The 23,714-nt window shown below is 42.5% G+C and overlaps 1 protein-coding gene across 10 annotated transcripts in view; it reads left to right on the top strand.

The window, feature by feature from the left end:
* The window catches only part of LOC140725615 (DISP complex protein LRCH3-like), a 144,655-nt gene that overhangs the window by 41,826 nt on the left and 79,115 nt on the right, over nucleotides 1-23,714 (top strand). For all 10 annotated transcript variants that reach the window (XM_073041290.1, XM_073041288.1, XM_073041289.1 and 7 more), the window contains exon 5: nucleotides 6,161-6,297. In XM_073041290.1, the coding sequence (XP_072897391.1) occupies nucleotides 6,161-6,297 (137 nt within the window). The remainder of the gene's footprint in view (nucleotides 1-6,160; nucleotides 6,298-23,714) is intronic.

The following is a 23,714-nucleotide window of genomic DNA, read 5'->3' as shown; positions in this document are numbered from 1 at the left end:
CAAGGTTGGAAATTTTGTGAGTTCAGAGATGCTCTTCCGCAGACCACTGTTGTAGCACATAGTTATCTGAGTTTCTGTTACCTTCTTATCAGCTTAAACCATTCTGGCCACTCTCCTCTAATCTCTCACATTAGCAAGGTGTTTTTACCCACAGAGCTGCTGCTCACTGGATGTTTTTCTTGGTTTTCACACCATTCTTTGTAAACTCTACAGACTGTTGTGCATGAAAATCCCAGGAGATCAGCAGTGTCTGAGATACTCAAACTAACCCTTCTGGCGCCAGCAATCATTTCACGGTCAGTCACAGTGGTGCTTGAAAGTTTGTAAACCCTGTAAAATTTTCTCTATTTCTGCATATATATGACCTAAGGTGATCAGATCTTCATGCACTTTCTAAAACTAGATAAAGAAAAGCCAATTAAATAAATAACACAAGAAAATATTATACTTGTTCATTTATTTATCAAGAAAAATTATCCAATATTACATGTACTTGTTGGAAAAAGTATGTGAACCTCTGGGGTTATGCCTTCTACATAAGCTATTTGGAGTCAAATGTTCCAATCAATGAAATGCGATTGGAGGAGTAGGTTGTAGAGGTGCCCTGGCTGAGAAAACAGACACACAAAGTCAGGTTACTGACAGAGCCTGTTCTTGTCAGGAAAGATCAGTTTATGTGCACCATGCCTCAATCAAAACAACATTCAGAGGATCTTAGAAGAAGAATGGTAGAGATGTATGAAGCTGGAAAAGGCTTCAAAAGCATTTCTAAAGACCTGAGTGTTCATCAGTCCATAGTAAGTGAAATTGTCTACAAATGGAGAAAACTCAGTACTGTTGTTACTCACCCTAGGAGTGAGCATCCTCCAAAGATCACACCAAAAAACATGTACAATACTGAATGAGGTGAAAAAGAACTCAAGGGTAATAGTAGAAGACCTGCAGAAATCTCAAGAACTTACAAATGTCTCTGTTCGTGTATTCACTACAAGAAAAACACTGAACAGAAATGGTGTTCATGAAAGGACACCACAGAGGAAACCACTGCTGTTTAAAAAAAAAGACATTGTTGCACATCTCAAGTTTGCAAAAGTCTTCTGGAACAGTGTTCTGTAGACAGGTGAGACAAAAGTTGAACTTTTTGTCAGAAATGCACATTGTTGTGTGGAGGAAAAAGGGCACTGCGCACCAAAACCAAAACCTTATCCCAACTGTGAAGCATGGTGGAATGAGCATCATGATTTGGGGCTGCTTTGCTGGCTCAGGGCGTGGACAGCTTGCAATCATTAAGGGAACAATTAATTCAAAGTAATATCAAGTTAAGTTATATCGGAAGAACGTCAGGGTAGCAGTCCGTCACATGAAGCTATGTCGCAGTGAAGTGGTATCGCAGCAACAACCTTGCACTCAAAGTCAGTAAGATGAAAGAGCTGCTGGTGGACTTCAGGAAGGGTAAGATGAAGGCACACACACCAATCCTCATAGAGGGGTCAAAAGTGGAGAGAGTGAGCAGTTCCAGGTTCCTGGGTGTTAAGATCTCTGAGGACCTAACCTGGTCCCAACATATCGCTGCAGTTATAAAGAAGGCAAGACGGTGACTATACTTCATTAGGAGTTTGAAGAGATTTGGTATGTCAACAAATACACTCAAAAACTTCTATGGATGTACTATGACAGGCTGCATCACCGTCTGGTTTGGGGGGTCGGCTGCACAGGACGGAAAGAGGCTGCAGAGGGTTGTAAATTTAGTTGGCTCCATCTTGGGTACTAGTCTACAAAGTACCCAGGACATCTTCAAGGAGTGGTGTCTCAGAAAGGCAGCATCCATTATTAAGGATCTCTGGCACTCAGGTCATGCCCTTTTCTCACTGTGGCCATCAGCGATTCAGGAACAGCTTCTTCCCCTCTGCCATCCGTTTCCTATTGAACCCGTGAACACTACCTCACTTTTTTAATATGTATTATTTCTGTTTTTCGCACGATTTTTAACCTATTCAATATACGTGTACTGTAATTGATTTACTTTTACTTTTTTTTTCTGCTGCTGCTGCTTCTATATTATGTATTGCATTGAACTGCTGCTGCTAGGTTAACATATTTCACAACACATGCCAGTGATAATAAATCTGATTCTGAATCTAATAGAAATTGGATAATGCAAAAGACAATGATCTAAAAGACAAGAGTAAATCAGCAACAGAATGGTTTAAAAAGAAGAAAATTTGTGCATATAAATAGCCGAATCAAAGTCCTGACCTTAATCTTACAATAATGTTGTAAAAGAACCTGAAGCAAGCAGTTCAGGGAAGGAAGTCCAACATCCCAGAGTTGAAGCAGTTTAGTAAGGAGGAGAGGCCTAAAATTCCTCCAAGCCAATGTGCAGAATTCATCAATAGTTAACAGAAACATTTGGTTGAAATTATTGTTGTACAAGGGAGTCACATTAGTTACTGAAAGCAAAGGTACACATACTTTTTCCAACAAATACATATAATATTGAATCGTATTTCTCAATAAATAAATGAACAAGTATAATGGTTTTTTGTCATTATTTAACTGAGTTCTCTTTATCTAGTTTTAGGACATGCTGGATCCTGGATTGTGCATAATTAGGCACTTGCCAAGCAAGGTACAATAAAAAGAAGTTGGGTTTAAGCGGAGTAGCCATTGTGTGCATGGGCAATTGTTAGAGTGGGGAGTTTAGGTTTCAGCAAAGAGAGGTGGATGCTGTATGTAGATTTTTTCATTTAAATTTTCTTTTGTTTTCTTTTAATACACAATTAAAGCAGTGGGGATGCCAGGCTAGATAGTGGAATCTTCCTCCTGCGGGATGTGGGAAGACAGAGAGACCTCTGCCTTGATGACTACACCTGCAAGAAGTTCATCCAGCTGCAGCTTCTTACAGACAGTGTTAAGGAATTGGAACTGGAGCTGGATGAACTCTGGATCATTCGGGAGGCAGAGGGGCTGATCGACAGGACATACACCAAAGGTTCAGGACAGGGTAACTGGGTGACTGTTAGAAGGGGAAAGGGTATAGGCAGCCAGTGCAGAGTACCCCTAGGACCTTTTCCCTCTACAGCAGTAATACTGTTTGGAGAGGGGTGCAGGGTGGAAGTCCTAGCAGAGGAAAACTACAGTGGTCAGGTCTCTAGCACTGAGTCTGCCACTGGCTCAGAAGGGAATGGGGTGGAGAGATGAAACAAGTTGGAGTGTTAGGGAATTCATTGTTGAGGGAACAAGGTTCTGTGGATGAAAACGAGATTCCCGGATACCATGTTGCCTCTCAAGTGCCAAGATCATGGACATCACAGATCGAGTCCACAGCATTTCAAAGTGGGAGAATGAGCAGCCAGAAGTTGTGGTCCACATCAGTACCAATGACTTGGATAGTAGGGTGACTAGATCCTGCAAAGTGAGTTCAGAAAGACACTTAAGTTGAAGTGCCAGGCCTCCAGGGTTGTGTTCTCAGGATTGCTACCTATACCACTTGCTAGTGAGACTAGCAATAGGAAGATAATATAATTTAACACATGGCTAAGGGGATGGTGAAGTAGGATTTTCAGGGTCTCTTCGAAGGAAGCTGGGACCTATGCAGGTGCACTTGGTTCTAATTGAATTGAATTGACTTTATTTCTTGCATCCTTCACATACATAAGGAGTAAAAATCCTTACGTTATGTCCCCATCTGAATGTGCAATTTACAGTAATTTATAATTAGTATGCACAACAAAACAGTCAATGTAGCTTAGGAATACAATTGTATCAGCGTGAATTAATCAGTCTGATGGCCTGGTGGAAGAAGCTGTCCCAGAGCCGTTTGGTCCTGGCTTTAATGCTGCAGTACTGTTTCCTGGATGGTAGCAGAAAGAACAGTTTGTGGTTGGGGTGACACGGGTCCATAATGATCCTTTGGGCCCTTTTTACACACCTTTCACTGTAAGTATCCTGAATAGTGGGAAATTCACATCCACAGATACGCTGGGCTGTCCACACCACACTTTGCAGAGTCCTGCGATTGGGGGAAGTACAGTTCCCGTACCAGGCAGTGATACAGCTGGTCAGGATGCTCTCAATTGCGACCCTGTAGAAAGTCCTTGGGATTGGTTGTTTTCTTGACACCACAGTGTCAGGGTGATGATTTCTTCTCTGTAGGCTGCCTCATTATTATTTGAGATAAAGCCAATCAATGTAGTATCATCTTCAGATCTGATTAGCAGATTGGAGCTGTGGGCAGCGACCCAGTCGTGAGTATACAGGGAGTAAAGGAGGGGGCTAAGGACACTGCCCTGAGGGGCTCTTGTGTTGAGGGGCAGAGGTGAGGGAGCCCACTCTTACCACCTGCAGGCAATCTGACAGGAAGTCCAGGATTCTGCTGCACAAGGCAGGGTGAAGGCTGAGGTCTCTTAGATTCCTGTCAAGCCTGGAGGGAATTATGGTGTTGAATGTTGAACTGTAGTCCAAGAGCAGCATTCTCACATAAGCATCCCTCTTTAGGTGTGTAAGGACAGTGTGTAGAGCTGTGACTATTCATCTAATGATCGGTTGTGTCACTAGGCGAATAGTAGGGGATTCAGTGTGGGTGGTAGCATGCTGCAGATGTAGTCCTGGACCAGCCTCTCAGAGCATTTGTTTATTGAGGTGAGTGTGACAGGACACCAGGCGTTTAGACATTACCTTGGTTTTTTTAGGTACAGGGACAATGGTGGATGTTTTGAAGCATGAAGGCACACTGTAGTGGGAGAGGGAGAGATTAAAAATGCCTGCAGACACACCTGCCAGTTGTGCCACGCACATCCTGAGTACCTACCTGGGATGCCGTTCAGCTCCATGCCCTTCCTGTAATATCTGTAAGATCCGGTAGCAAATAGGATCATACCTTAGCTCCATGGGAGAAGCCAGAGAGTGGTAGTAGATGGTTTCCTCTCTTACTATAGGCTTGTGGCTAGTTTTATGTCGCAGGGATCAGTGCAGGGCTTGTTGTTGTTTGTCATCTATATCAATGATCTGAATGATAATGTGGTAAACTGGATCAGCAAATTTGCAGATGACACCAAAATTGAGGGGTGGGGGTAGTGGATAGCGAGGAAGCTTACAATGGAATCTCGGCCAGCTGGAAAAATGGGCTGAAAAATGGCAGATGGAATTTAATGCAGACAAGTGTGAGGTGTTGCACTTTGGGATGACCAACCAGAGTATAAATTGAGTAGTAGCGCAATGAGGAATGTGATAGATCAAAGAGGTCTGGGAACTCAGATCCATCGTTCCTTGAAAATGGCACCACAGGTAGACAAGATCATAAAGCTTTTGGCACATTGGTTTTCATAAATCAAAGTATTAATTATAGGAGTTGGAATAGTATGTTGAAGTTGTATAAGACATTGCTGAGGCCTAATTTGGAGTTTTGTGTGCAGTTTTGATCACCTACCTACAGGAAAGATGTAAAGAAGGTTGAAAGAGTGCAGAGAAAATTTATATGCATGTTGCTGGGACTTGACCTGAGTAATAAGGAAAAGTCGTGTAGGTTAGGACTTTATTCTCTAGAGCAGGGTTCCCAACCTGGGGTCCTGGACCTCTCCATAAATGGTTGGGATCCCTTGCACTAGACCCTAAGACAATGATGGGAGATTTCATAGAGGTATACAGAATTATAATGGTCATAGTTATGACAAATGCTTGGCAGGCTTTTTCTACTGAGGTTGTGTGAGACTAGAACTAGAGCTCATGGGTTAAGGGTGAAAGGTGACATGTTTAAAGGAAAATGAGGGGAAACTTCATTCAGAGGGTGGTGAGAGCGTGGAACAGCTGCCAGCAGAAGTGGGTGGATGCAGGTTTGATTTCAACATTTAAGAAAAACTGGATAAGTACATGGATAGGAGGGGTATGGTGGGCTGTGGTCCGGGTGTGGGTCGATTGGACTAAGAAGAATAATAGTGCTACATGGACTAGATGGGCCAAAGGGCCTATTTCTGCGCAGTAGTGCTCTATGACACTATGATTCTTAAGTGTTATGGATGAATCTCACATACAGCAATAGAAGTTTCTTAAATACATTCATTGATCACCTAATTTTCACTTTCAGAATTGCAGTAAATGGAGTTAAATGGACTTAAAGAGTATTTTGTCTTTTAAACTAATTGAGTATTCATCATCTTATTAGAACTTGCAGATTTACCACTTGTGCGATTAGACATCTCCTGCAATAAAGTGACAACAATTCCAGTCTGTTACCGAAATTTGCGGCATCTTCAAACAATTATATTAGATAATAATCCCTTGCAGTCTCCACCAGCACAGGTAGGTGCTCAAAAACCTGTGTCCTGATTCTTATTTCTCATGTATATATTTCAGTTGTTGCTAACTAGCTTTACAAAGTTGTTATTACTGGTAGTCATGATTGCTATTGCATTATTCCATAATTATGGAAGTTCTTTTTTTTTACTTCTTTGGGCACATTGTGTCCCATCTTAAAGCTGGAAGTTATTATAATTGGTCCCCTTGATAACATGATTTATCACTTGTTGCAAGATAATTTACGATGCAATGATTGACTTTCTTGAAAAATTTCACCTTCAATGTTTTCAAGCAGACACTTATTTGGCTGTAGTTCCAGAAGGCACTTAATATTGTCTCTCAAAGAAACATTAAGCTAAAATTGAAGACAATCCATTTAAAGATAAATTATTAATGTTGATTGGCTCAGCAGCAGGAAACTGAGAATAGGAATAATAGGTATTCTTACAAGAACTGTGCAGACTTCACTACTAACCATATTACCAACTTAAATGATGGGACGGAGTGCCAGATTTGATATTGCAAAAATAAGCATTATTATAAGCTGTATAGGTGGAAGTATAATATTAGATGTTATTGGGTAACTAAACAGGCATAACTGTAACAGCATTTAAATGTAGTAGAGTGCAGTCCAAGTCTGTTCAGCAAACACGAGGAAATCTGCAGACGCTGGAAATTGAAGCAACACACACAAAATGCTGGTGGAACGCAGCAGGCCAGGCAGCATCTATAGGAAGAAGCACTGTTGACGTTTCAGGTCAAGACCCTTCATCAGGGCTAACTGAAAAGAAAGATAGTAAGAGATTTAAAAGTAGGAAGGGGAGGGGGAAATGCGAAATGATAGGAGAAGACTGAGGGGGTGGGGTGAAGCTGAGAGCTGGAAAGGTGATTGCCAAAAGGATACAGAGTTGGAGAAGGGAAAGGATCATGGGATGGGAGGCCTAGGGAGAAAGAAAGGGGGAGGGGAGCACCGGAGGGAGATGGAGAATGGGCACCATCACTCTGCAACCTAATGAAATTACAGTAAAATTTCCTTTCTTCTGTATTCAAATACTAGCATTCAGTTAGTAGATTATTAAATATCACAGGGAATAACAATGCATAATGTGAGGTCCTGCAGTATTGTATAAAACTGGTTGCCGCACGTCTGCAATAATGTGATCAGTTTTGAGCAGCATTTCTTCGGAACTGTTTATTGGCTTTATGGAGGAGTGCAATGTTGATTTACTAAAACAATTCATAGTCCTGCATTCATGATCATCAGTCAAAACTCTTTAAAAGGTGAAATGCCATTGAGCTAAGATTCCTGCTAGCCTGTGGAGATACTTACAGCACAAAACAATCTCTTGAATCTAAGGAAAGCAGCCAGACCGGACAGGGTACCTGGCCAAGTACTAAAGACCTGTGCTGAACAGCTGGCTGGTGTGTTAACTGACATTGATAACTTCATGCTTTGGTAGTATTTGGTACCCACCTGCTTCAAGCAGGTTTCAATTATACTGGAGCCCAAGAAGATTGTGGTGACCTGCCTCAATGATGTAAACACAGTTGCACTTTCATCCACAGTGATAAAGTGTTTTGAGAGGCTGGTGATAAAACATATCAGCTGCTGCCTGAGGTGACTTGGATCTGCTCCAATTTGCCTTCCAGAGCAACAGGTCCACAGCAGATGCCATCTCATTGGCTCTTCACACAACCCTGGAACATCTGGACATGAAGATGCATACATCAATGCACGTTATTGATTACAGCTCAGCATTCAACATCATCATTCCCTCAAAACTAATCAATAAGCTCCAAGACCTTGACCTCCATACCTCCTAGTGCAATTGGATCCTGGATTTCCTCTCTTGTAGATCCCCGTTGGTTCAGATTGGCAAAGACATCTCCTTCATTATCTCCATCGACGCAGGTGCACCACATCTTTGTGCTTAGCCCCCTGCTCTACTTGCTTTACACCTAAGTCTGTGTGGCTAAGCCCAGCTCCAACACCGTATTCAAGTTTGCAGATGACACCACTGTTGTGGGCCATATCAAAGGTGGTGATGAATCAGCATACAGGAGAGATTGAAAATCTGGCTGAGTGATGTCATAACAACAACTTCTCGTTCAATGTGAGCAAGAACAAGGAACTGATTGTAGACTTCAGGAGGAGGAAACAGGAGGTCCATGAGCCAGTCCTCATTGGAAGATCAGAGATTGAGAGGATTAGCAACCTAAATTCCTGGCTGTCACGATTTCAGAGGACCTGTCCTGGACCCAACATGTAAATATAATTGCAAACAAAGCACGATGGCACCACTAATTCCTTAGGCGTCTGCGGAGATTCAGCATGACATCAAAAACTTTGACAAACCTATAGATGTGTAGTGGAGAGTGTATTGAGTGGCTGCATTGTGGCCTGGTGTGCCTTTGAACAGAAAATTCTACAGAAAGTAGTGGATTCCATCCAGTACATCATGTGTAAAGCTCTCCCAACCATTGAACACATCTACATGAACATTGTCGTAGGTAAGCAGCACCCATCATCAGAGATCCTCACCATTCAGGTCATGCTCTTTTCTCGCTGCTGCCATCAGGTAGTAGGTACGAGAGCCTCAGGACTGGCACCACCAGGTTCAAGAACAGTTACTACTCCTCAACCATCATGCTCTTGAACAAAAGGGGGTAACTACACTCACATACCCATCCATTGAGATGTTCCCACAACCACTGATCTTTATCTTTTTATTTCATGTTTTCATTACTTAGGGTATTTATTTATATTTGCATTTGCACTGTTTGTTGTCTTCTGCACTCGATCTTTCATTGATCCTGTAGAGTTACTATTCTGTAGAGTTGCTGAGTATGCCTACAGGAAAATGAATCCTGGGTTTGTGTATGGTGACATGTATGTATTCTAATAATAAAAATTACTTTGAAACTTTGAACTTCTGACTTTTGCTTTTGAGCTCTGCAGTAGAATTAGAACCCTGTTGATCTGGGAAAGCCCATACCCAGCATAATCTGGGTTCTGAAGAAGATGATTTATAGGATAGAAGTTGGAAATTTCCTTCTTGAAAACAACAGGTTATGAGTCAAAGCAACACACAAGGGTGTCGGGGCCAAGACCCTTCTTCAGGACTGGAAAAGAAAGGGGAAAGACTCCAGAATAAAAAGGAGAGGGGAAGAAGGATAGCTAGAAGGTAATAGGTTATTAGTCAGTTTTAGTTTTAAGTTTGAGATTGATAATTTTTTTTATGAACCAAAAATATTGAGAGGTGTTTGTAGAAGACCTCATTAAATGGTGGAACAACCACAAAGAACTGACGAGATTATTACTGTTCCTATGATATGTAGTTGCGTGTTTTGTTTCTATGAGTTTGCATGGCATTTCACATACTGTTGCCAAAAAATCCATTGCAGAAGAGTTTATTTGCAAATTTATGTAATTGAAAGTTTTGTTTTCCTTCTCTCAATGAAATGCATTTCAGCCCATTTCCCTCCCCCAAGCTCTTCATGTCAATATCCTCTGAAGTTTTATTAAATCATACTCTTGCATCTGCCTCAACTTCCTCTAGCAGCTCATTCCACCTATTTACCAACCTCTACATGGAAAAAGTTGCCATTCAGGTCCCTTTTAAATCTTTCCCTTCTCACCCAAAAAATATGCTCCCAAGTTTTGGACTCTCCTTGCTTGGAAAGATACGGGCAGAAGCTGAAACTGCAACTGGCTGAGTGGGAACCATGGTTGTCATGAACCCTGATGACCATGGTTGGGCCGGAAGACAACCTATGCTGTATGGGTCTCTCTGATAGGTGGTTCAGTATGTACTGTCTCAAGAGTATCTGAGCATGGGCACCCCCAGGTCAACATGGTCCCCGTCCTTCTGCAGTGCTCTAAAGCACAAGGTATTGTATCAGCCAGTCTGTCATAGATGAACGAGAGGTTCAAGGGTTATTCACACAGAAGTACCTGGTAGTGACACACAACAACCTGTTCCTGCATTTCCCTCTGAGAGGGTTAAAAAAAAAGATACCTTCATACTTAGGACTCAATCCTATCTTTCCATGTACTAATGTGTTTTCTCTTTCTCCACACACACTTAATCCTGTTACCCATGTTTTGCACCCTCTAACCCTGGGCCCCCAGCTAGCTTCCAATCATTCAACTTCCAGTCCTTTGTCCCCTCCATAATAATTCTCACTAATTATTTGATCTGTTCTGCCCCTCCCATCACAGTAAAATGGATGTATAACCACCAAACTTGAAGTGAACCATTTAGGAATAGAAGTACCAAGTGTCATCTTTGCAAATCCAAAAAAAATCTACAGTGCCTGGTAACATACATGAGGCCCAATCCTAATGGCACTACTGATGATTTCCGTAGAAGGGCAATGACTAAAGCAGTCATTGGTGCCCTAATGGAATGTCAAAAGGTTGTGTGTTTGTTTCACTCCAGATTCTTGAGCATAAAAGTCAAAATGTAGCACTGACAAGATGACGCACAATCACAGGAGCCCTCTTTTGGCTGAGATATTAAACAGAAGTTCCATCCACAACCTGAAGTCAAGGGTCTCTTTTGATAAGCATCAAGGACATTAGCCTGACCTGGTCAATATTTATCTCTTATTCAATATGAAGTTGGTATGTACTTGCTTTATGCATATAAGTTACCATGTGCCTTGTAAGTGATATTTCACTTCAAAAATGAAATAAAATTTGGATCCTCGATGACTTGGCTGATTAGATCCAAAATATGCTTGCCCATAGAAAGCAAAGAGTAGCGCTGGACAAGTCTCATTCTGAACAGAGGTCTGTGACTAATGGTGTTCTACAGGGATCTATACTGGGACTTGTCTTGTTTGTTATATATAAATGATTTGGAATAAAATGTGGTAGATTGGGGTGAATAACTCTGCAGTCAACACAAAGATTGGTGGCGTTGTGGATTGCATAGAAAATTACAAAGGATATGTTGCAATATAGATCAGTTGCAGATATTGTTGGAGAAGGGGCAGATGAGATTTATTCTGGGAAAGTGAAGTGCTACACTTAGGGAGCTCCAACATAAAGGAAAGAACACAGTTAATCACAAACACGAGAACATATGCATAAATAATCTAGAAATGACTTAAAAGTACAGGCAGTCCCCAGGTTATGAATGAGTTCCATTCCTGAGTCCGTCTTTAAGTCGGATTTGAAGTCGAGACAGGTACATCCACTATTATTTAGCGTCAATTAGTCAAATGTTTTTCTTGGTATATAGTGCATATTTTACATTTCTATGCATATAAAACACTTAAGAAACATACGTATTTCAATAATTAAACCACTGCGTTGCTCAGTAATAATTGTAGCTTTCATCGGGGCAGGGCCTTTCACATGCTCCATTAAAATTGTTCCGATCGTTGACCGACTGTAGCCTAATGCTTTTCCAATGACCGATGGTGTTTCACCTCTTTCCGATCACTTTATTACTTCCGCCTTTTTTCAATCATGATTGTGATTATTTTCGTGAACAGAAACACCACGGATTCAGAGCTGCACCACCAGGTCCTAATGCCTACTTCACTGAGCATGTTAAATAAAGTCCGTTCATCTGATTTTAAAGCCAGACTTAATGCGCCTATATCATCAGAAGAAATATCTTTTGCAATTTCTGCATTGTCTTCAGGGAAATCTCCTGGACCTGATGGGTTCCCCGTAGAATTTTATAAATCATTCTCTTCACTTCTCTCTCCTCAGTTACTCTCAGTATTATCTGACTCGTTTAGGTGTGGCCAATTGCCATCCTCCTTTAATGAGGCATCTATTATTCTTTTATTAAAAAAGGGTAAAGACCCAACAGAGTGTTCCTCGTATAGGCCGATTTCTTTGCTTAATGTTGATGTTAAAATCTTGGCTTATAGATTAGAAACTGTTATTCCCTCTATTATTTCCGATGATCAAACTGGTTTTATTAAAAACCGTCTCCCTTTTTTTAACATGCGACGCTTATTTAACATTTTATATTCACCTCCAACTGGGATTCCTGAATGTGTTATTTCCCTCGATGCGGAGAAAGCATTTGATCGTATAGAGTGGAACTACCTTTTTGCAGTTTTAGAAAAATTTGACTTCGGTCAAAGTTTTATCTCTTGGATCAAATTGCTGTATTTGTGTCCTACTGCCTCCATTTTAACTAATTTTCAGAAATCCCAGTTATTTAACCTCAAACGTGGCACCCGTCAGGGATGCCCTTTAAGTCCCTTTCTCTTTGATTTGGCTATAGAACCCTTGGCGATAGCATTTCGAAATTGTCCTGAACTGACCGGGATTTGGAGAGGGGGTGTTGAGCATAAAGTTTCTCTATATGCCGATGACTTATTACTTTTTCTTTCAAATCCGTCTACATCCTTACCTCCAGTGTTTTCACTTCTTGACCAGTTTAGCCAGCTCTCTGGATATAAACTTAATTTACATAATATTCATGCCATTGACATGGATAGACATATCAGAATGGGAATGGGACGTGGAATTAAAATGTATGGCCACTGGGAGATCCTGCTTTCTCTGGCGGACCAAGCGTAGGTGTTCAGCGAAACAGTCTCCCAGACCAGTAGCCACACATTTTAATTCCACGTCCCATTCCCATTCTGATATGTCTATCCATGGCCTCCTCTACTGTCAAGATGAAGCCACACTCAGGTTGGAGGAACAACACCTTATATACCGGCTGGGTAGTCTCCAACCTGATGGCATGAACATTGACTTCTCTAACTTCCGTTAATGCCCCTCCTCCCCTTCTTACCCCATCCCTGACATATTTAGTTTTTTTTCCCTCTCTCTCTGCCCATCACCCTGCCTGTTCTCCATCTTCCTCTGGTGCTCCCCCCTCCCACTTTCTTTCTCCCAAGGCCTCCCGTCCCATGATCCTTTCCCTTCTCCAGCTCTGTATCACTTTCGCCAATCACCTTTCCAGCTCTTAGCTTCATTCCACCCCCTCCGGTCTTCTCCTATCATTTCGCATTTCCCCCTCCCCCCACTACTTTCAAATCTCTTAGTATCTGTCCTTTCAGTTAGTCCTGACGAAGTGTCTCGGCCTGAAACGTCAATAGTGCTTCTTCCTATAGATGCTGCCTGGCCTGCTGTGTTCCACCAGCATGTGACGTGAAATTTGTTAACTTAGCAGCAGCAGTTCAATGCAATACATAATCTAGCAGACAGAGAATAAAATAATAATAATAAATGAAATAAAACATAAGTAAACAAGTAAATCAATTACGTATATTGAATAGATTATTAAAATGTGCAAAAACAGAAATATTGTATATTAAAAAAAGTGAGGTGGTGTCCAAACTTCAGTCCATTTAGGAATCGAATCGCAGAAGGGAAGAAGCTGTTCCTGAATCACTGAGTGTGTGCCTTCAGGCTTCTGTATCTCCTACCTGATGGTAACAATGAGAAAAATGCATGCCCTGGGTGCTGGAGGTCTTTAATAATGAATGCTGCCTTTCTGAGACACTGCTTCCTAAAGATGTCCTGGGTACTTTGTGGGCTAGCTCCCAAGATGGAGCTGACTAGATTTACAACCTTCTTCAGCTTCTTTCGGTCCTGTGCAGTAGCCCCTCCATACCAGACAGTGATGCAGCCTGTCAGAATGCTCTCCATGGTACAACTATGGAAGTTTTTGAGCATATTTGTTGACATGCCAAATTGCTTCAAACTCCTAATAAAGTATAGCCATTGTCTTGCCTTCTTTATGACTATACCAGGTTAGATCCTCAGAGATCTTGACATCCAGGAACTTGAAGCTGCTCACTCTCTCCACTTCTGATCCTTCTATGAGGGTTGGTATATGTTCCTTCATCTTACCCTTCCTGAAGTCCACAATCAGCTCTTACGTCTTACATTGAGTGCCAGGTTGTTTCTGCGGCACCACTCCACTAATTGGCATATCTCACTCCTGTACTCCCTCTCATCACCACCTGAGATTGTACCAACAATGGTTGTATCATCAGCAAATTTATAGATGGTATTTAAGCTATGCCTAGCCACACAGTCATGGGTATAGAGAGAGTAGAGCAGTGGGCTAAGCACACACCCCTGAGGTACGCCAGTGTTGATCACCAGCAAAGAAGATATGTTATCACCAATCTGCACAGACTGTAGTCTTCTGGTTAGGAAGTCGAGGATCCAATTACAGAGGGGAGGTACAGAGGCCCAGGTTCTGCAACTCCTCAATCAGAATTGTGGGAATGATGGTATTAAATGCTGAGCTATAGTCAATGAACAGCATCCTGATGTAGGTGTTTGTGTTGTCCAGGTGGTCTAAAGCCATGTGAAGAGCCATTGAGATTGTGTCTGCCGTTGACCTATCGTGACGATAGGCAAATTGCAATGGGTCCAGGTCCTTGCTGAGGCAGGAGTTCAGTCTAGTCATAACCAAACTCTCAAAGCATTTCATCATTTTCGATATATAATAACCATATAACAATCACAGCACGGAAACAGGCCATCTCGGCCCTCCTAGTCCGTGCCGAACTCTTAATCTCACCTAGTCCCACCTACCCGCACTCAGCCCATAACCCTCCACTCCTTTCCTGTCCATATACCTATCCAATTTTACCTTAAATGACACAACTGAACTGGCCTCTACTACTTCTACAGGAAGCTCATTCCACACAGCTATCACTCTCTGAGTAAAGAAATACCCCCTCGTGTTTCCCTTAAACTTTTGCCCCCTAACTTTCAAATCATGTCCTCTTGTTTGAATCTCCCCTACTCTCAATGGAAACAGCCTATTCATGTCAACTCTATCTATCCCTCTCAAAATTTTAAATACCTCGATCAAATCCCCCCTCAACCTTCTACGCTCCAATGAATAGAGACCTAACTTGTTCAATCTTTCTCTGTAACTTAAGTGCTGAAACCCAGGTAACATCCTAGTAAATCGTCTCTGCACTCTCTCTAATTTATTGATATCTTTCCTATAATTCGGTGACCAGAACTGTACACAATATTCCAAATTTGGCCTTACCAATGCCTTGTACAATTTTAACATTACATCCCAACTTCTGTACTCAATGCTCTGATTTATAAAGGCCAGCGTTCCAAAAGCCTTCTTCACCACCCTATCTACATGAGATTCCACCTTCAGGGAACTATGCACTGTTATTCCTAGATCTCGCTGTTCCACTGCATTCCTCAATGCCCTACCATTTACCCTGTATGTTCTATTTGGATTATTCCTGCCAAAATGTAGAACCTCACACTTCTCAGCATTAAACTCCATCTGCCAACGTTCAGCCCATTCTTCTAACCGGCATAAATCTCCCTGCAAGCTTTGAAAACCCACCTCATTATCCACAACACCTCCTACCTTAGTATCATCGGCATACTTACTAATCCAATTTACCACCCCATCATCCAGATCATTTATGTATATTACAAACAACATTGGGCCCAAAACAGATCCCTGAGGCACCCCGCTAGTCACCGGCTTCCATCCCGACAAACAATTATCCACCACTACTCTCTGGCATCTCCCATCTAGCCACTGTTGAATCCATTTTATTACTCCAGCATTAATACCTAACGACTGAACCTTCTTAACTAACCTTCCATGTGGAACTTTGTCAAAGGCCTTGCTGAAGTAAATATAGACTACATCCACTGCCTTACCCTCGTCAACATTCCTCGTAACTTCTTCAAAAAATTCAATAAGGTTTGTCAAACATGACCTTCCACGCACAAATCCATGCTGGCTACTCCTAATCAAGATCCTGTCTATCCAGATAATTATAAATACTATCTCTAAGAATACTTTCCATTAATTTACCCACCACTGATGTCAAACTGACAGGTCTATAATTGCTAGGCTTACTTCTAGAACCCTTTTTAAACAATGGAACCACATGAGCAATACGCCAATCCTCCGGCACAATCCCCGTTTCTAATGACATCTGAAAGATCTCCGTCAGAGCTCCTGCTATCTCTACACAAACTTCCCTCAAGGTCCTGGGGAATATCTTGTCAGGACCCGGAGATTTATCCACTTTTAAATTTCTTAAAAGTGCCAGTACTTCCACCTCTTTAATTGTCATAGGTTCCATAACTTCCTTACTTGTTTCCCACACCTTACACAATTCAATATCCTTCTCCTTAGTGAATACCGAAGAGAAGAAATCGTTCAAAATCTCTCCCATCTTCCTCGGCTCCAGACATAGCTGACCACCCTGATTCTCTAAGGGACCAATTTTATCCCTCACTATCCTCTTGCTTTTAATATAACTGTAGAAATCTTTGGGATTTACTTCCACCTTATTTGCCGAACCAAACTCGTATCTTTTAGCTTTTCTAATCTCTTTCTTAAGATTCCTTTTACATTCTTTATATTCCTCGAGCAATTCCTTTACTCCATGCTGCCTATATCTATTGTAGACATCCCTCTTTTTCCGAACCAAGTTTCTAATATCCCTTGAAAACCATGGCGCTTTCAAACTTTTAACCTTTCCTTTCAACCTAACAGGAACATAAAGATTCTGTACCCTCATAATTTCACCCTTAAATGACCTCCATTTCTCTATTACATCCTTCCCATAAAACAACTTGACCCAATCTACTCTCTCTAAATCCCTTCACATCTCCTCAAAGTTAGCCTTTCTCCAATCAAAAATCTCAACTCTAGGTCCAGTCCTGTCCTTCTCCATAATTATATTGAAGCTAATGTTATTGGACCCGAAGTGCTCCCCAACACATACATGTCAGCTGACCCATCGCATTCCCTAACAGGAGATCCAACACTGCCCCATCTCTAGTCGGTACTTCTATGTATTGTTGCAAAAAACTACCCTGTACACATTTCACAAACTCTAAACCATCCAGCCCTTTTACAGAATGAGCTTCCCAATCTATGTATGGAAAATTAAAATCTCCCACAATCACCACCTTGTGTTTACTACAAATATCTGCTATCTCCTTACACATTTGCTCTTCCAACTCACGCTCCCCATTAGGTGGCCTATAATACACTCCGATCAGTGTTACTACACCTTTCCCATTCCTCAATTCCACCCAAATAGCCTCCCTAGAGGAACTCTCTAATCTACCCTTCCAAATTACCGCCATAAGATTTTCTCCGACAAGCAATGCAACACCTCCTCCTCTGGCCCCTCCTACTCTATCACACCTGAAGCAACTAAATCCAGGAATATTTAGTTGCCAATCACACCCTTCCTGCAACCATGTTTCACTAATAGATATGAGTGCTACTGGGTGATAGTCGTTAAAGTAGCCCACGTTGTTCTTTGGCAGTGGTATAATTGTTGCTTTTTTAAAGCAAGTGGGAACTTCTGCCCGTAGCAGTGAGAGGTTGAAAACGTTTCTGGCAGAAAAGATAGCAGAGGACCATTTAAGAGTCTCTTAGATAGCTTCATGAATATGCTAAGAAGAAAAGAATCTGATCAATGTATGGGGAAGAGGTTATCAACCAATTAAGAGTTATTGGTTTAATTGGTTTGGTATGGCATTGTGGGTCAAAGGCCTTGTTCTATGATGAACTGTTCTGTGACCTTAATTGGCTGTAATTTCCTTTGAAACATTGTGAGAGTGTGAAAGATAGTCTATAAAAATAGATATTTTTGCTCTTCTTGGTCCACATAATACAAAACACTTGCTCGCCTTAACTATCAATAATTACCCCCCTGCTCCCTGGCTCTATCTGTGTAAAATTTTGTGATCACCCACCCACTGCCCAATTGATTTCATTAGCCACCTCAAACACATGAAACAGGAGTAAAAGCAAGTCATCCTGAGGAACTGCCCAAGGCAAGATTCACTTCTCTCTTTTCTTATTTAACCCCACCCTTTGTCTCTTTCTATTGAGTTATTAAATGATATGTTAATCTTTAATAATCGGTGTTATGAAGGAAGTTGATTCATCCAACTTCGTCTATGCTTTCAATGATTTCTGTTCTTGTTAGAGTTTCAACAGTTTTGGAATTCTTTCCTTTTCACACAAGGACACAAGAAATTGGAGCAGGTATAAGCTATCAGGCTGTTTAAGCCTGCCCCACTACTTAATATAATCATGCTGATTTATGCAAGCCTTAATTTCTCTCCTATGCCATTTTTCCACACCCATCCATTCCCCAATCTGTCATATAGTTATCTGCCTCCACATCTATTATCTGCCCCACATAAATACATCTATTGTTTTGGCTTCTGACACCTGCCAAGGCATAAAATTCAACACCCTCTGCAAAAAGAAAATCCTGTGTAGAAATTAGAGAAATCTTTGCAAATGTTATGTATTTTAAATGTATTTTTAATTTCTTTTTCTTGGTGCTTTTCTTCACAGCTTTGTGATCTGTTAGTGGTTATGTAGCCTGGACTGTTCAAAGGAGGTTCACAGAAATGATTCCACAGTTGAATGGCTTGTCATATGAAGAGCTTTTGATGGCTTTAGGCCTGTATTCACTAGAATTCAGAAGAATGAGGGGTGACCTAATTGAAACCCGTCGAACTTCGAAAGGCCTCGATAGAGTGGATGTGGAGAGAATGTTTCCTATGGTGGGAGAGTCTTGGACCAGAGGGCAAAGCCTCTGAATAGAAGGGTGTCCTTTTAGAACAAAGATGTGGAGAAATTCTTTTAGCCAGAGAGTGGTGAAGCTGGATTTCTTTGCCACAGACAGTTGTGGAGGGCAAGTCTTCAAGTATATTTAAGGCAGAGGTTGATAGATTCTTGGTTAGTCAGGGCATGAAGGGATACGGGGTGATCACATGAGATTGGAGCTCTGTGAGAAAATGAATTACCGTTGTTACGAAAACCCCGTAACCAGGTAACTTACCAGCAAAGATAGATGGATCAGCTGAGTCGGATGCTACTATTTTCAAACGTTTTATTCAATAAGGGCACAAACGTATGGTTAATACAAAACATTCAAATCGTCAAAACTCAATCTAAAACACCGGTGTAACCATAATCAATCAGAAATAAGCTCTTTCGTTGTCTAGGGTATATAATACTGAGTCCAATTGGAAATATAAAGAGTCACTCTGAAGTCTGCAGGCTTTTCCCTTTTTGGTTTCACGTGTTGGAGAGAGAGAGAGATTGTTAGGAAAAGATAACACTTGCCGTTGTCTTTATGAATCAAATCCTCAGCCTCAGGGGATTTGGCTTCCCTGGTGTTAAATAAAGCGATCTTCCGTTGGTTCCAGCCACAAACCCCGCATTCGGAATTTAACGCACGTGGCTTATTTCAAAATGGCTTCCCGTTCCCACGGGAAGCGTTATCGTGCTTCTTGGTGTCTCCTTGGTGCGTCTGAGGGTCGTCCTCTTTCAGACCCTTCTTTATACTGCCTCACGGGATCTCAGGTGTCAATCAGGTTGCAGGTGATGCAACCTCTCTCTCTCAACCAGCCCACTTTGCCCGAGGGCTTTACAATGTCCCTGCGAGTTGGCACGTCTGCAGTTCCCAGGTGTCTCCTGAGAACAATGCCACAGTCACCAGCTTTTGTCCCAGTGGAATGTCTTTCCATTTCCTGTGTCCATTCAGCCTGTCTCTCTCTCTCTCTTTTGGGTCATTGACCCCCCCTTTTCTAGGGCTCTTGCAATTCTCACAAAGGAGGGGGCTGGTATCATAACACCTCCCCTCTTAAAAAGGTTTTTACCAGCGGTTAAAACCCAGAGTGGTACAGTCTTACAGAAATTTTGAATCTAATACAGAGTAATACAGTTATACATTCAAGTCAGCATCTAAACAGTTAACAAGTACAGTGCCCCTTTCCTTTAATACCTTAACCTCGTGTGCCCTACTAACGCCTGGTAGCATCAAACTTCAGCTCAATAACCACCTTATTTATTTGCTTTCTTCGGCAACATAACTAAGGAGGTGTGATCTTAGCTTACATACATCTACAAAGGTTCATGCAAAAGACAAATTTTTATGCTACTTTCAAACTTAACAGTCAAGCTTCCATGGGTGTTGTCTTTATTATTCACATACTTTGTCAAAATCCCTTAAAACCGGCTTCTGCTATTTTAAAAATCGCGCCCCCATTAACCCTCGCCTTTTTTCCGGTTAATTCCCTCGTGGCGATCTTGGGCACCCTGGCGAAATAAGCTTTCGCCCGCTCCTTTCATAGGAGTTATTTTGTCAGCGTGTTCCAAACTTAGACCACCCAATTCCTTAATTTTAGGCCATTTGTCGTTTTTCTCTTCAGGACCCGTCATGCTATTAGTTTCCAATTTAAGATCCGCAAGCGATCTCGCTTTGTTCAGACAGCATTTCAAATTCTGCCTTTTCACAGCACCCTCTTGAATAACAATAGCGTGTGGGGCACCTTTACATTCCAAATCAACCTGTAATTGATTCGCAGGCACCGTGTTACCAAGCCATTGTCTCTGCAGCCTGGTTGCTGCTTCTGACATCAATCCAGACCTTAAATTTTCTTCCTTTGATTTGGGAATTACAGATTTCCCGTCTCCCTCCACAACAACAGTTATCTCCCCATTCGTAAACTCCACATTAACTCTGAAGACCCCCTTCTGTACAACCCTCTGGGAACTCACACTTCCCAAGGTTAACCCCTTTTTCCCCGAACCAGGTCTATCTGACTCACGAGGACGGCCGCCCCGTCCCCCTGAATCAAACACCTCAGACTTCCCCTGAGCTCTGTTACCAGGTTCAGCACCACGTGCGCCCCCATCTTGGACACACTCAAACGGGACATTGGCCCCTTCCAGGCTTTCAATACCCGTACCTTTTTCAAATTCTAACGTCCCCCGATCCTTCCAGTTACTCTCTAGGCAGCCCCCCGTTGGGGAAGGCGCAACCCTGCGAGCTGAAACAACCTCCTCGGCCATTTCAGCTGACTTCTCCACAGCAAGGATACCCTTCCTCTCTAAGACTGCCCTCATTTCACTCTCGGGACCATCGAGAACACCTTTAGAACTCTGAACTTCTTCAAACAATTCTGCCAAACCAGACAGATTAACCATGTCCAACTCTGGACATTTTAACAACTTTATCCGTTTCTCAACTTTAGTTCCTACCTCTAGGACCTTTCTCTTCACTAAGGGCAGGGCTATTTCCTCTCCCTTACCCCCTTTTACTTTACTGCTTTCTGTTTTACCACCCTCGGAACCCTCATGGTACAGGGTCGGTAAAAACATCTTGGCCAGATCACCGCTGGCTTCATTTAAACTGTCCTCTTTCTCAGCCGCTTTTTCCGACAGGCTGCGAGTGACCGCGCATGCGCGATAGCTTTGGGTCTCTAGGGGCGGGGCCACCGTACTCGCCGGTCGGCGGGTCGGCATCATGGCTGCCCAAATCCTCCCTCCTGCTAACACACTTTGTAACAACGCGACCCACTGCTCTTGTGGCCACTTCTGGTTCACTGCCACCTTTTCAAAAAGCAAGAAATAACTATCAACATCCGCCTCTTCGAACGGAGGTACTAATCTCAGCTCCCGACTAACATTAAACCGCTCTCTCCTTAGCTCCTCCCTCTCTCTTTCTCTCCCCGCTGCCGCTCTCTCGGCTGCTGCTAACTCTCTGATCCGAATTTCATGCTGTCTTTGCCTCTCAGCGTGATCCTGCTCGTTTTCCAGTTCTAACCCCTTCGCCAAATTTAACAAGTCTGATTTGGCGCTCACCTCTAGCGCCGCCACAGTCGCGCTTTCCATAAATTCACACACGTCCATCCTTGCTGGTTTTTCTGTCTGGCTACCTGCGTACCAGATCCAAATTATTTTTTTTTTGACTTACAATCCCGATTGACTGACCTCCCCCTTTTTGGTGTCAAATCCCGAGACGAGAACCCCACTTGTTACGAAAACCCCGTAACCAGGTAACTTACCAGCAAAGATAGATGGATCAGCTGAGTCGGATGCTACTATTTTCAAACGTTTTATTCAATAAGGGCACAAACGTATGGTTAATACAAAACATTCAAATCGTCAAAACTCAATCTAAAACACCGGTGTAACCATAATCAATCAGAAATAAGCTCTTTCGTTGTCTAGGGTATATAATACTGAGTCCAATTGGAAATATAAAGAGTCACTCTGAAGTCTGCAGGCTTTTCCCTTTTTGGTTTCACGTGTTGGAGAGAGAGAGAGATTGTTAGGAAAAGATAACACTTGCCGTTGTCTTTATGAATCAAATCCTCAGCCTCAGGGGATTTGGCTTCCCTGGTGTTAAATAAAGCGATCTTCCATTGGTTCCAGCCACAAACCCCGCATTCGGAATTTAACGCACGTGGCTTATTTCAAAATGGCTTCCCGTTCCCACGGGAAGCGTTATCGTGCTTCTTGGTGTCTCCTTGGTGCGTCTGAGGGTCGTCCTCTTTCAGACCCTTCTTTATACTGCCTCACGGGATCTCAGGTGTCAATCAGGTTGCAGGTGATGCAACCTCTCTCTCTCAACCAGCCCACTTTGCCCGAGGGCTTTACAATGTCCCTGCGAGTTGGCACGTCTGCAGTTCCCAGGTGTCTCCTGAGAACAATGCCACAGTCACCAGCTTTTGTCCCAGTGGAATGTCTTTCCATTTCCTGTGTCCATTCAGCCTGTCTCTCTCTCTCTCTTTTGGGTCATTGACCCCCCCTTTTCTAGGGCTCTTGCAATTCTCACAAAGGAGGGGGCTGGTATCATAACACCGTAGATTCCGGATTATAAGCCGCTACTTTTTCCCCACATTTTGAACAGCTTTGAACTCTGCGGCCTTTAATCCAGAGCGGCTAATACATGGTTTTTTTTCATGCCGCCTCGTAAACATTTTGCCTCGTAACAGTAGACCAATAAAATTGATGAGTAGTTCACAGAGGTCCAATGAAATTGTACGATAAATCAAGCGCACTTTCACAATTAAATTATTGTAAATCAGTCATTTGTACTCACCCTCATCAACATGGAAAACACTCGAAGAAAAGCATTGTGCTGCCTTTATGGCAGTTACTTAGTTTATAATATTTTCGCTTAGTAATTCATTTGTTAGTTAAAGTTAGAAGTGTTTTAACTATATTTGTTTTCTGTACTACATCCCGGGATGCTATGACGTCACACCCGGTTTCGCCGCGTCTTGTGGGATATATACGGGAAGGTGGGGGCATTACGCGAGCGCATCAGACCCGAGCGCATCAGACCCGATTAGACCCGATCGCGTTACGCGAGCGCATCAGACCCGAGCGCGTCAGACCCGAGCGCATCAGACCCGATTAGACCCGATCGCGTTACGCGAGCGCATCAGACCCGAGCGCATCAGACCCAATTAGACCCGATCGCGTTACGCGAGCTCATCAGACCCGAGCGCGTCAGACCCGAGCGAAAACGCTGCTTTTAAGTTAAAGGCGATCAATAACTTTTCCTGGTAGGCTGCAGTATATATATTTTTACCAGTCGCTAGGAGATATTGGAATGTTGTTCGTGCTGTTCAGTAAAAAAGTATATGCAAC

Source organism: Hemitrygon akajei, chromosome 3 (genome assembly GCF_048418815.1).
Source record: "Hemitrygon akajei chromosome 3, sHemAka1.3, whole genome shotgun sequence".
NCBI classification, from domain to species: Eukaryota; Metazoa; Chordata; class Chondrichthyes; order Myliobatiformes; family Dasyatidae; genus Hemitrygon; species Hemitrygon akajei.
The sequence above is the reverse complement of the archived record's forward strand: the minus strand, read 5'-3'. Positions and strand labels throughout refer to the sequence as shown.